Genomic DNA, 13,992 nt, shown 5'->3' on the forward strand with positions numbered 1-13,992 from the left:
TCTGGTATACTTATCTATATAACTCTGTATACAATCGTCTTTCATACTGGTCACGGCATAAAGCCGATCATATCATAACTTACTGAACATAAAATTTCTGCTCTATAAACATAATATTTTAAAACCATAGTTACTGTACTGTTTTAGGATTTTTCCTAAAAACTTGTTATAACATGCTTATTCTGGGAAATCATAGTGTTTCGATATAACATAATTTTCATAGAAAATCATACTCATGCCACACAAGTGTAAGTAATATTCTAAACATAAAATCTGCCTTGATATCATATTCTCTAATAATACATATTAAATCTATTTTCCTGTTCAATAGCAGTATTCCCAAACAATGTACTATAACTTATGTAATTTCTGAAAATAAATGCTATATCATATTTATTTACTCATGGCACATATCTTGAGTGATAATTCAGGTATAATTATCTGCCTAGAATACCTATATACTTTTGCTGGAAATAATCATATACTCAACTCTAGAATCTTACTTAAATTCAACAACGGATTTTTCCCATGACATGCATATAATAATTAATTCAAACTTCCTATTACATTAAGCCTGATAATTCAGAAAAAATCATATTTAATATTTCCATAATCACATGCTCTATTTAAATCAGTTAAACTTCTGAAAATACTTGACATAATTTATTCCTCTTACCTGACAATTAGGCTCGTCTGCTAAATTCTAACTCATGCCCAAAGTGATTGGTGGTGAGTGGGAAGAGGTGTGAGAATAGGTTTTGCTTCCATCATTTTTGTACGAACAAGAAGATCCATTATATAATGTCTTTGAGAGAGCAAAATACCATAAGGATGTGATAAAACTTATGATCCTAGAAAATAAGATAGCTGCCTATGATCTTTCAAAGAAAGTTGTTGAGATAATAGAGCCACAAATTGTTGAACAAAACCATCATTATCACCAGTTACAATAATATCATCTACATAAACCAAGAGATAGATAAGATGACCACCAAATTTGAAAATGAACAGAGAAGTATTAGCTAGTGAGTTATGAAAACTCAAAGCAAGAAGAAATTTGAGAAGCTCAGTACACCAAGCACATGGAGCTTGCTTGAGCCCATAAATTGCTTTTCTAAGCTTGCATACATAAGATGAATTATCAGGATCAACAAAGCCTTGTGGTTGTGACATATAGACATCTTTCGAAAGATGACCTTGTAAAAACACATTATTGATATCAAGTTGTGAGAGAGTCCATCTATGTCTAACAACAAGACTAAGAAGAAGGCGCACCGTAGTTGGCTTGACCATAGAGCTAAATGTATCATGATAGTCAACACCAGGACGTTGATGAAATCCTTTTGTAATGAAATCAAAATTAAGACTTTTTTTTTTTTTACATAAATTGCTCTGATACCCCTGCTATGAAATCTCAGACCCCAAAGGACACTGGGGTATTCCTGTATACAATAAACATACCTACGCAGCGGAAACATAAATCATATAACCACATATACTATACAATACTAGAATCCAGTATATACAGACTGTAGCCATAAAAATAAATCCCTCCAACATCATTTACCCCAAAAATACAAGCTCCATCAAAAACTCACCCTACAACAAGGGTAATCAGGTAAACCCCCTATCCGCGAGCTTGATCTACTCGCCTAACTGGCTCACCTGTAAAATGATAAAGTAATGGGGTGAGACGATGCTCAGTAAGTGGAAATATGCTATTACTAGTGTGTGGCGACTGAGTCATAAAACTATAATAATAGTATGTAAAACTGCATGATCTGGTAAATCTGTAAAACTCATATATCACATGTACGGTAGCTTAAAATATATGTATCATCTGAACTTTCTACCATTCATACTGCTAATGTCATACTATATACAACAAAAGCTGTCAAACTTTATACATATACATAACTGTGTTTTATCTCTGGAACTCTGTATGTCATGATTTGACCCCTCATGACAAGATTGTGCGGCTCGTAGGTGGGACTTAACCTAGTCGGCCCTCCGGGTAAGTCACTATGCTCTACACTACCATAGCCCGGCTAACTACATCCACTCCTATGCTCGGGATTGACTGCTACCTCGCCAAACCGCCCCCCTCAACCCAGCGAACTAAGGAGCTGCATACTCTCCGAGCATGGTTGACGGTACCCACACACTATTTGAGATATGTGGTTGCACTCTATATGTATTAGCAATGGTACCTTGCTCTGTATTCTGTATCTATACTGTATCTGTCTGTAATCTTTTCTCAGAGATCTGATTATATATATACTTTTTTATTGTTTTCATCATGTTTCCAAAATTACCATAACACTATATTTTTCTACTATAAATACTGTAATCTCTGTATTCTGTATCTGTAGCATCTTGATGCTATCTCTGTATATTTGTCTGTATACTCTGTCTATATACTTTGTCTATATACTCTGAATGTTATGGTAATAGGAAACATGACATACTATAAATACTGTATATACTGTTCTGAATAAAGTTGTAATACACTGATCTAAGTAAAATTTTATATACTATTCTGGATAAATATCTGTGATATACTGATCTGTATAAAACTATAACATACTGATTTGAGTAAAACTATAATATACTGTTCTGGATAAATATATGTGATATACTGTTTATATCTGTGTATTTTGTATAGTATGATATACTGTAAAAACTATATAAGTTTTTCATCATATAAATATCTACTCAAGTCACACAAGAATTTAAAACTCATATTCTGTAAAACTGGGTAATAAGCTGGTATATATATATATATATGTGTAAAATCTCTGAAAACATTATAAAAATTCCTAGCATAGTATATTCCCTTACCTTAAATCTAAAAAGCCCCTCACTGAACTCTAGCCCTATACTCGTAGGGTTCTCCACTCAACACCCTGAAAACAACATCCCCCAGAACAAAACATCAATATTTCCTTACCTATAACATTTCTTATAACTACAAAGAAGGAATAATCTGAATAAAATACCTTACCTTGAATTTGGGATGAATTCCAAACCAACTTCTTCCACAATCAACTCTGGCAGACTTGCAGAGAACTTCGCCATGAGCATCGTGGTGGCCTCAGATCTTCAATCCGGTGAGAAATGGGGCCAAGATCGAAGAGAGAAGGAGGGAGAGGCGTTTTTAGAGAGAGAGAAAGATCCTTTTACGCCAAAATTCTGCTGAAAAATCCGGGTTTTGGAAATTTATAGCCCTTGATTCGTTGACGAGAAACGTCATCTCGTCGATGAGTCTTTAAGGAATTTCGTTGACGAACTTCCTCCCTTTCTCTTTATTATTATATACCATTATTCTTCAATTCGTTACATTTTCCCTTTCTTATAAAATTTCGTCCTCGAAATTTACTATCTGTATTACCTTCTATCATCCCATGAAAGCAAATGGTTTACTTATTTTATTACTTACCTCACTTATTGCGGAGGAATACCATGGTTACATACTATGTTCTAGGAGATTACATATAAAAAAAAAAACTAAAACTATCTACTAACTAAATCCATACATATACCTGCGAAAGAAACATTACCTAACTATTTACATTACCTGATTACTTTTGAAACAAATGTGGGTACTTTTTAATTTCATCCTCGAGTTCCCATGAGGTTTCTTCCGTGGCATGGTTCCTCCACAAAATCTTCACTAGCTGAATTTCTTTAGTACGTAGTTCTTGTGTCTTTTTGTCTAAAATTTGTACTGGCGTCTCTTCATAAGCTAGTGAATCCTCGAGTTCTATCTCTGCATAGCTGATTATATGGGACGGGTCTAGGACATATTTCCTTAACATAGCAACATGAAACACGCCATGAATTTGAGCCAAAGCTAGCGGCAAAACTAGCCTATAGGCAACTGACCCTATTCTCTCTAGTATCTCAAAAGGGCCAATATACCTAGGGCTCAACTTGCCCTTCTTTCCAAACCTCATAACTCCTTTCAGAGGAGCTATTTTCAAAAATACCCGATCTCCCACATCAAACTCTAACTCCCGATGGCGAGTGTCTGCGTAGCTTTTCTGCCGACTCTGTGTTGTACTGATTCTTTCTTTAATTAGTCGGACTTTGTCACAAGCCTGCTGTACAATATCTGGACCCAAAACTCGCCTTTCGCCTACCTCATCCCAGAAGAGAGGAGAATGACATCTCCTACCATACAATGCCTTGTATGGAGCCATGCTGATACTAGCCTGGTAGCTGTTATTATAAGCAAATTCAACTAGTGGTAGAAACTGAGTCCAGCTACCCCCGAAATCCAGCACGCAAGCACGAAACATATCTTCTAATGTTTGGATCAACCTCTTAGTCTGTCCATCTGTATGGGGATGGAAAGCAGTACTAAATGCTAACTGTGTACCCATAGTCTCCTGAAAACTTTTTCAGAATCGTGAACTAAACCAAGGATCTCGGTCTGAAACTATGGATACCGGTACACCATGGACATGAACTATCTCTCAAACATAAATTTCTGCCAACCTGTATATGGAATAACCAACTTTAATAGGAATGAAATGAGTGGTCTTCGTCAAGCGATCAACAAGCATCCAAATTGCATTCAACCCCTACCGCGCTGGTGGTAATCTCGTAACGAAATCCATCGAAACGTGATTCCATTTCCATTTGAGAATAAACAATGGCTGCAACTACCCTACTAGTCTCTGGTGCTCAGCTTTAACCTGCTGGCACGTCAAGCACTACTATACAAATTCAGCTATCTCTCTCTTCATTCCACTCCACCAGAAGTACTTTCGCAGATTTCTGTACATTTTAGTACTGCCGAGATGAACCATGTATAAGTGTAACATCCCTCAATTTCTTAACATAAAATGTCACATCATGGATAAAATAGTCAACCCGAACCCGTGGGTACGGGGAAACCTGTCATACATAGCAGAAAACCTAGCTGCAGTAAACATGAAAATTCCAAACATCCATCCATAAAAATATTACTAAAAACATAATACCGGAGTTTACTACATCTTTCAGTACTATACATATATACAATCCTCAAAATATCAAAAGGACACTAGGACCATATAACAAAAATCTACTGATCCTAGTACAAAGCTTACCCTTTTAGTAGGGAAGCTCCACTCACTCAACGGCGGCCTTGACCCGCCGGTTTCTCTAGGTTTCCTGAAAAATATATCAATGTTGGGGGTGAGACACTTCTTAGTAGGGGAAAATAAACTAGATACAACTGTGTGGCAACATGAACATTTAAGGTGCTTATACATATACCATACATTTCATAACTCTGGAAATAATTATAATATCATACTGGATACTCATGTATTTTCATATTCGTTAATAAATCATAACATACATAAACATTTGTTATAACTCGTAATAACATACATAAAGCATTTGTTGTAACTGTAGTACTGAAAATATACACCCAGGATGAATAGCTAGCTAATGTCATGTATTACCCCCTATGACGGGTTGTGCAGCCCGAAGGCGGGACCCGACAATGGCTGACTGACCACTGTCGAATCAAATATGTCTGTAAGTATGATGGGCCCGCCAGACCTTGGTCCGGACTTCCAGGTGGACGTCCACACTCAACTGAAAGCCACATCAACTATCCATCTCCCATTTTCTCGTGGAATGGTTAGCACTAATATGGCCTCGTGCCAAAATCTGAACTACCCATAGCTACGGTACCAAGCTCCTGGTCTGAACTAAACTAACATCCTGGTTGTAATAACATATAGTACATGATCATACATAACATCATCACGGCCTCGTGCCGAAAACATAGATACGACCTCTCGCCGAAATCATACATATGGCCTCGTGCCAAAATCATAGTAAATATGGCCTCACGCAGATAATATAATAAATATGGCCTCGCGCCGATAATATAAGTGTGGCCTCGCGCTAAAATATAAATACGGCCTCGTGCCGACAATATAATAAATACGACCTCGCGCCGCAATCGTTTTAGGTAGTTACATTTCGAAAATACATCGTTTATCAAATAATCGTCAAAACTATCACCATATACTCATCGTTTCATAATATCTGAAAATATGCTTCGTTCATAAGATCGTTCACATTATGGTTCACTTCACATAAAAGTAATGTTCATGCCACACATGCCGTTTAAAGTCATGCTTCATGTTCTAAAATCGTTATTTCTAGCATCTCGTACATACATATACTTTTTAATCATAATAGCAGTATTTTCCAAACATACATTTCATATATGATAAACAAATATAACATATGCTTTTCTGAAAATAAATGTACTCATAAATTATAATAGCTTGCATGGAAAATATCTACTTTAGTTTATTCCCTTACCTGTCTACTGAGAAAGCCCCTCAAATTTCCTAGCCTGACCCCCGTAGGATTTCCTACTCAATACCCTGAAACTCAAAATCTCCAGTACTAAACATCAGTATTTTCATGCGTACATCAATTCCTATAACTATCATAAAGTCTAATTTGGCTTAAAAAACCTTACCTCAACCCAGGGATGATTTTCAACTTCGTTTTCCCAAAGATCCGCTCCGGCAAACTCGTAGTGAACTTCGCTAGGAATGTCGTGGTAGCCTTAAATCTTTGATCCGGTGACTCGTGGGGCCAAAATCGAAGAGAGAGAGTGAGAGGGCCAAAGGGGAGAGAGAGGAGAGAAAGAGAAGTGTGAAAAGTGATTAAAAATCAGGTTTTTACATATTTATACAGGGGATTTTGTTGACGAGCCCGACCTTCGTCTACGAGTCCTTCACAAATTTCGTCGACGAGAACCACTCCTCATCGACGAAATTCAGTCAGCTTAAAAACCCCTCTCAGCATTTCTTCGTCGACAAAGCCCTGTGTTCGTCGACAAAATCCTTTAAGCCTTCATTGACGAAACCCTGTGTTCATCAACGAAATCTATGGCCTCCTTCTATTTTTTGTCTCTATTTTCCTCTCTCTTTATTACTCAAATTTCCAATTTAATTTCGGGTCGTTACAATAGGGATCTGTAAGTCTCCTCAAATATAGTTCTTCTGATCTCAGTATCTGCAGGAACACATAACCCAGTACAGAATCGTAAGGCTCTGTCATCTGATATGCTGAACTCATCTCCCTAACCATCCCGCACTCTAGCCATCACCTTTGCTAACTTCGCTTCATCACCCTGAGCTGCTTTAATTCTCTTGTGTAGTGTAGGCTGAACCACTAGGCTAGCAACAAACGCAAGAGGACTATCTTCTACCAATTCTATATTAAGTCTCTCTAAATCCATTAGAATTGAGTGCTGAATCTCCATGGCTGCTAACATTGGACCCACTGATTTCCTGCTCAGAGCATCAGCTACCATATTCGCTTTCCCTAGGTGGTAACTAATGGTGCAGTCATAATCTTTAATGAGTCCTAGCCACCTTCTTTGCCTCATATTCAGCTCTTTCTGGGTGAAGAAATATTTCAGGCTCTTGTGATTCGTGAAAATCTCGCACTTTCCACCAGATAAATAATGCCTCCAGATCTTGAGAGCATACACCACTGCAGCTAACTCCAAGTCATGCACAGGATAATTCTTCTCATATTCTTTAAGTTGTCTAGACGCATACGCAATAACCCTGCCGTGCTGCATCAACACGCATCCAATACCCTTTAAAGAGGCATCACTATATATTATAAACCTGTCTTCCCCTAATGGAATAGCTAATACTGGAGCTGAAACTAATCACCGATTTAACTACTAAAAACTCTACTCACAATCGTCAGTCCAATCAAACTTCACATTTTTCCTTGTAAGTCGTGTTAATAAACCTGATAGTCTGGAGAAGCCATCTATGAAGTGCCGGTAATAGCCTGCTAGTCTTAGAAAACTCCTGACTTCCTGTACATTGCCTGGCCTTTCCCAATTCACCACTACCTTTATTTTACCTAGATCAGCTGATACACCTGCTATAGAGATTACATGGCTGAGAAAAGTAACTTGCCTTAGCCAGAACTCACATTTCTTTAATTTTGCATACAATTTCCTTTCTCTCAATATCTGCAACACCAGCCTCAAATGATGCTCGTGCTCTTTCTGTTTCTGTTTCCATTTCCCTCTCTCTTTATTATTAAATACCATTATTCTTCAGGTCGTTACACCTTTAGCTAATAAATGTGCTTTGTACCCATCAATAGAACCATTAGAGTGTCGTTTGATGCGAAAAATTCACTTACAACCAACTATATTGTGACTAGAAGAAGGAGGTACTAGTTCCCATGTCCTATTTCGAATAAAAGCATCATATTCTTCAAACATGGTTTGATGCCATTTTTGATCCTTGAGGGCTTGGGTCGCAATGGTGGGTTCTATGTGTGGGTGGGTATAGTTGAGTGGAAATATTTAGTTTTTGAGTAGGTTTGATAATGTTTCTAGCTCTTATGATCATTGTGTGGGTGTGAGTAGATCGAGAGGTAAAGGGATTGGAAGTGGCTACTGTGAGATCAAGGTGGTGGGTTAGGGGAAGGTGCAGTGGTAGTTGAATTGGATGGCAAATGTTGTGTGTTTGTGGCTGAGGCTAATAGTTCGGTATATGGTGTTGGTGCTATGCACTGGGGCTTCCTAATAGGTTGCATGTTAGATGGGGTGGTGTCTGTTGGTGAAGACACTGTTGGCGAAGATGCTGTTGGCAATGGAATAGTGATAAGTTGTGGAATCCAAGTAAACACAATATTAGGTTGTGGACAAGGAAAGTGAGTGGACAGTGTGTGAAATGGAAACACTGACTCAACAAACTTGACATGCCTTGAGACATATGTTTTTGACGTGGATGGATGGAAACAAAGATATGCACTTTGTGTAAAAGAGTATCCGGCCTAGAAAGACACATAGTTTAAAGCGAGCATCAAGTTTGTGAAAGGAATAGGTGCGAATCCAAGGGTAGCATTGTAGAGACCCGAACCAAGAAAAATAAGTAAAATAAAAAGGAAATAAATAAAAGGAAAGGAAAAGCAAGAAAAAGGAATGAAGATGGTTTGGTACAGGACCAAACCGTCGACAGTTTGAGGCCATCTCAGAAAATCGTCGATGGTTACAAAAACCGAGAGCGCTTTAAGTACCAAATCGTCGATGGTTTTGTCAAGCCTAGAAAAACCGTCGACGGTTTCCTATGGGGTAGCTCGCCTATAAATAGGCTTCAACTCATTTTTTTCATAAAAATTCAAAACTCTCTCTTTTTAAAACCTAGGGCCCGATTCTCTCTCTCTCTCTCTCTCTCTATTGCACGTCTCTCTCTCCCAAGGCTTCTAGAGATCCACTTTCGCCCTTTGAACACCTTTCTTTTCTCTCCTAGGTTGCTAGAACAGTTTCCGTGGTGATTTTCTGAAAGCTAGGGTTTTGCTTTTCCGTTCGTTTCGGGCTGTTTACAGGAAAACAGGTAAGGGGAATAAATTATGTTAGTTCTTTTGTAAATTCTACCAGTTAAAATGGAGTATATTGGTTTATATATATAAATACCACTTTTGTTTCTAAACCTATTCGTTTTAAAAAGGAGTATTTGAGCTTAGGGTTATGTAAACAACTGTTATTTCCAAAACTAATCGATTGAACTAAAGTATATGAACACAGGGTTATAGAAATGGATTTTATAAATATTCTAATAGGAATAAATTATTGGTTTTGAATTGTTATATGTATTTTATAAAGGATCTAAGTGAGTAGAGTTGACCATCTTAGTTCGATTTACTACATGTATAGTATAGAACTCTGATATTTTAATTGAGAAATGTATTATTAATTTTGTTGCGTGCATGTTGATTGTGGTATTAGAGATAGGTGGAAGGAACACATAACCCCTCGAGCCCCACTTGACAGGTTCTAGGTGTTACAAGCATAAACATCCAAAGATCCGAAGTTTTGAATAGTTTGGAGAAGTGCCAAATTTTTTTCAAAAGGATACGAAAGATTAAGTGTTGGAGTTGGCATTCTATTAATTAAATAAACTACACTAGCAAAGGATTGAGGCCAAAAGGTTAAAGGTATTGAGGCATGAGAGAGTAGGATAAACCTGTTTCGACAATGTGACCATGTCTTTTTTCAGAGTAGCCATTATGGTCAGGAGTGTGTGGGAAAGCAATTTTAAATTGCTCTAATACCATAAAGAGAGAAATAAAAAAAATAAAAAAAAAGGAAATAAAGGTTACACCCAAGATGACTTTTCATTGATCAGTATTTATATATTATAAGGAAAATCAAATACGACAACTCTACCTAAACTAACTCCTAATACAATGAAACAAAAAAATTCAAACAACGAGTTGCCTAAACTAATTCTTAAATACAATGAAACAGAAATATACAAAATCCAAATTATAAATACAAAGTCAAAAATAAAATCAATTCAAAACAATATGAGAGAAAATCTCGACCTATCCACCCATTCATAATAATAAAAATGATACAAATACTTCAAATCCAACTCATTGATCTTTTAGGCCTACACGATGTAGGACTAAGTATGAAAGAGTTAAGACTGGCATATTTTTAATTTAAACCCTACTTTATTAGAGTGAAGGGGAAGTCTGAACCACCTCGACTGACCGGCGAGGTCCGTCGGCGCCCCTTGGCCGGCCGGTCAAAGTCTTGATAGCTTGGGCTATTTCTTGTTTGACCATTTTATCACCACCGTACCCCCTGTTTCAGAAAACCCGAGGACATTTTGGAAAACAAAATACAGATCCATTCTTCGCATGTCGCACGTGCCAACCGCACTCCACTTCCTCGGCCCCACTGAATATGGCAGCCGTTAGGGAAGTTTATTTTTAAGCCCAAACTCTCTCTCTTAACCCTTCTCGTTCGGAGCGCGTGTCGCACAGTTCCTAAACACGCAGGCTCACGGATCCCACGCATCCAACAGGAGCGCTCCGCCGGCCACGCCCCTCAAGCGGGCGTGGGTAGTGCCACGACACCTCTAACATCCGTTATGTAACCATGGCGGCGCACCGTTCTGTTTTTATGGTTATTGGTTAGTGGTTATCCTCCAAACTCGCTCAATATAAAGGAACGTTGTGCATTGCGGTTCAAACCAAAAAAGGAAAAAACGAAAACCTAGTAGTGATCAAAGCTACTTTCTGAACCAGCTAGCTAGGGTTTTAATTTTTTTTTCCCTGCTATGGAATCCCAAGTAGAGAGACTGTGGGTTTTGGGCCTTGCTTCCAAATACTGTTGGGCTTTCTCCCTTCAAACTCTCCTCCTCCTTCTGTTTCTTCTGGGTTCGGCCTGGCTCGCCACCGCCCTTCTCTACTGGATCTCCCCCGGCGGCCCAGCCTGGGGAAACTACTGCTGGAACCACCAGAGGAGCGGAAGAGGAACCAAAAATACCAAGGGGCCTCGGGGCCTCCCCGTGCTGGGGAGCTTGAGCCTCATGGCCAGTCTTGCCCACCGCCGCCTCGCAGCCACCGCGGAGCGGCTCGGTGCGAAACGGCTCATGGCTTTCAGCCTGGGCGAGACGCGGGTTATCGTCACTTGCAATCCCGATGTTGCGAGGGAAATACTCAACGGATCAGCCTTTGCTGACCGTCCCGAAAAGGAGTCCGCTTACGGCCTTATGTTCCACCGGGCGATCGGGTTTGCCCCCTCCGGAGTTTACTGGCGAACTCTGCGGAGAATTGCCACCGCTCATCTCTTCTGTCCGAAACAAATCAATGCCTCGGAGGCCCAAAGGTTCGAAATAGCGGCCCAGATGGTGTCGGCGATATCGGGACGCACGGGAGAGATATGCGTCCGGGATGTGCTGAAGCGAGCCTCGCTGAACAACATGATGTGGTCGGTTTTCGGAAGAAAGTACGAACTCTCCAGCAGCGAAACGAGTGAAGTCAGTCTGCTCGTGGACGAAGGTTATGACTTGTTGGGTAAACTCAACTGGTCCGACCACCTCCCGTGGTTGGCCTCGTTCGACCCGCAAAAAATCCGGTTCAGATGCTCCAACCTTGTGCCTAAAGTGAACGGGTTTGTGAACCGGATTATCGCTGAGCACAGAGCTCAAACCGGAAGAACAAGCTGTGATTTTGTGGACGTACTGCTCTCTCTTCCTGGACCTGATAAATTATCGGATCACGACATGGTGGCTGTCCTTTGGGTAACGGTCACTTTTCATGCCTAAAGCGTTAACAGTTTTAACAATCGCGTTTATTAGTTTTTTCATTCATATATTTCCCATTCTTATTTATATTTATATAAATTAATTTGTTCCTTGATTAATTATAGGAGATGATATTTAGAGGAACCGACACGGTGGCGGTTCTGATCGAATGGGTCCTGGCGAGGATGGTGCTCCACCCGGAAATCCAATCAAAGGTGCACGATGAGCTGGACAAAGTCGTCGGAAATTCACGTCCGGTGGAAGAATCCGACGTTACGTCGATGGTGTACCTGCCGGCGGTCGTGAAGGAGGTTCTGAGGCTACACCCGCCGGGCCCACTTCTGTCGTGGGCCCGTATGTCAATCACGGATACCACCGTCGATGGCTACCACGTGCCCGCCGGGACCACTGCAATGGTTAACATGTGGGCAATCACCAGGGACCCAGAAGTGTGGGTGGACCCTCTGGAGTTCAAGCCGGAAAGGTTCCTCACGTCCGGGAAGAATGACGTGGAGTTTTCGGTGTTGGGGTCGGATCTGAGGCTGGCGCCATTCGGGTCGGGTAGGAGAGCTTGCCCCGGGAAGGCCCTGGGGTTGACCACAGTCAACTTCTGGGTGGCTGCTTTGTTGCATGAGTTCGAGTGGGCGGAGTCGGGTCGGAACCCCGTGGACCTGTCGGAGGTTCTTAAGCTTTCCTGCGAAATGGCAACTCCTCTCACAGTTGAAGTCAGGCCCAGGGCCAATAAATAATCAATCGAATAATAATAATAATAATAATAATAATAATTAACGTGGGTTTTTTGGCTAAGCAAAATAAAAAATAAATAAAATGGGGTTTTGCTAGGAGCTGTTTTAAAGTATATTTTGTGTTTTAATTTTTAATAAAAACGCATCGTATGAACTGAAGTAATTAATATCACCCATTTCTAAAAATGGTGTTATATATAAATTAATTACCTCAATTCATATATTCTGTTTTCTTAAAAAATCAACACAAAATGTATGTGAAAACAGTTCATGAAAATCCCAGAAATAACTAAGGTAATTAAATAATATCCATAATAAATATTCCATATATAGCAGAAGTTGTATATACGGATTGGTGTTCGAGTGCATGCATGCATGCTTGCTCGATCACCATGAAGTTCGATCTGCTTCTTCTTTTCTTTTTTCATTTTTAATTTTTTATTTAAGAAATAGTTCTGCTTTTTATTGGGCTTGATTTGATAAGAGGACGGCTGGTGTGAGCCGTTCGTTTCGTTTAGGGGAGGGATGATAATATTGAAGATAGCCTCTGTGTATGTGTATGCACTGCATGTACTGAACTCAGCAGTTTCTGAAAAGGTTTTTAATAAGAGTAGTACGACGTCGTCGTGTGTGTTTCTGCTTTTGAATTTATCTATGCGTCATGCGTGTGTTTGGAATTTTATGGTGATGGAGCATCTTTGAGAATTGAGATGATATGATGAATGATGAATGGGTAGGGAGAGAGAAGGGCCCACAAAGCCCAGCATCGTATAAATGTTTGGCCCACACAGAAGCACATTATTAAAATTTTCAGTACGAGCATATAGCACGTTTGTGTTAGAAATAGAAGAGCCATGAGAGACAGACATGATATGAGGGGTGGCGCCAGAACTGCCCAGCAACCAGTTGGCATTGTCCTTCACAGATTGCCGACATGCATGCAGTGCAAACTGATTGAAGACCCATTCATCTACGTCCATACAACATATATGTGTGTCTATATATATATATATATATATATATATATATATATCTTTCTATTAAAGAAAAGATTAGAAAAGATGTTTTTTTTTATGGCCTAGAATTTCCAGCTTGAACAGGCCCTTTAGACCCACTTAGACGGTACCAAATCGATAAGATGAAAACAT

The 13,992-nt window shown here is 39.5% G+C and overlaps 1 protein-coding gene across 1 annotated transcript; it reads left to right on the plus strand.

Annotated features, from left to right (window-relative positions):
- The first annotated feature begins 10,808 nt into the window (after nucleotides 1–10,808).
- LOC131158401 (cytochrome P450 78A3-like) lies at nucleotides 10,809–13,495 on the plus strand. Its single transcript, XM_058113248.1, has 2 exons — nucleotides 10,809–12,095; nucleotides 12,224–13,495. The coding sequence occupies exons 1-2, from the start codon at nucleotides 11,130–11,132 to the stop codon at nucleotides 12,845–12,847; spliced, it is 1,590 nt and encodes a 529-aa protein (XP_057969231.1). The 5' UTR covers nucleotides 10,809–11,129; the 3' UTR covers nucleotides 12,848–13,495.
- The last annotated feature ends 497 nt before the right edge of the window (nucleotides 13,496–13,992 follow it).

The sequence above is a fragment of the Malania oleifera genome, chromosome 6 (assembly GCF_029873635.1).
Source record: "Malania oleifera isolate guangnan ecotype guangnan chromosome 6, ASM2987363v1, whole genome shotgun sequence".
Classification (NCBI taxonomy): Eukaryota; Viridiplantae; Streptophyta; class Magnoliopsida; order Santalales; family Ximeniaceae; genus Malania; species Malania oleifera.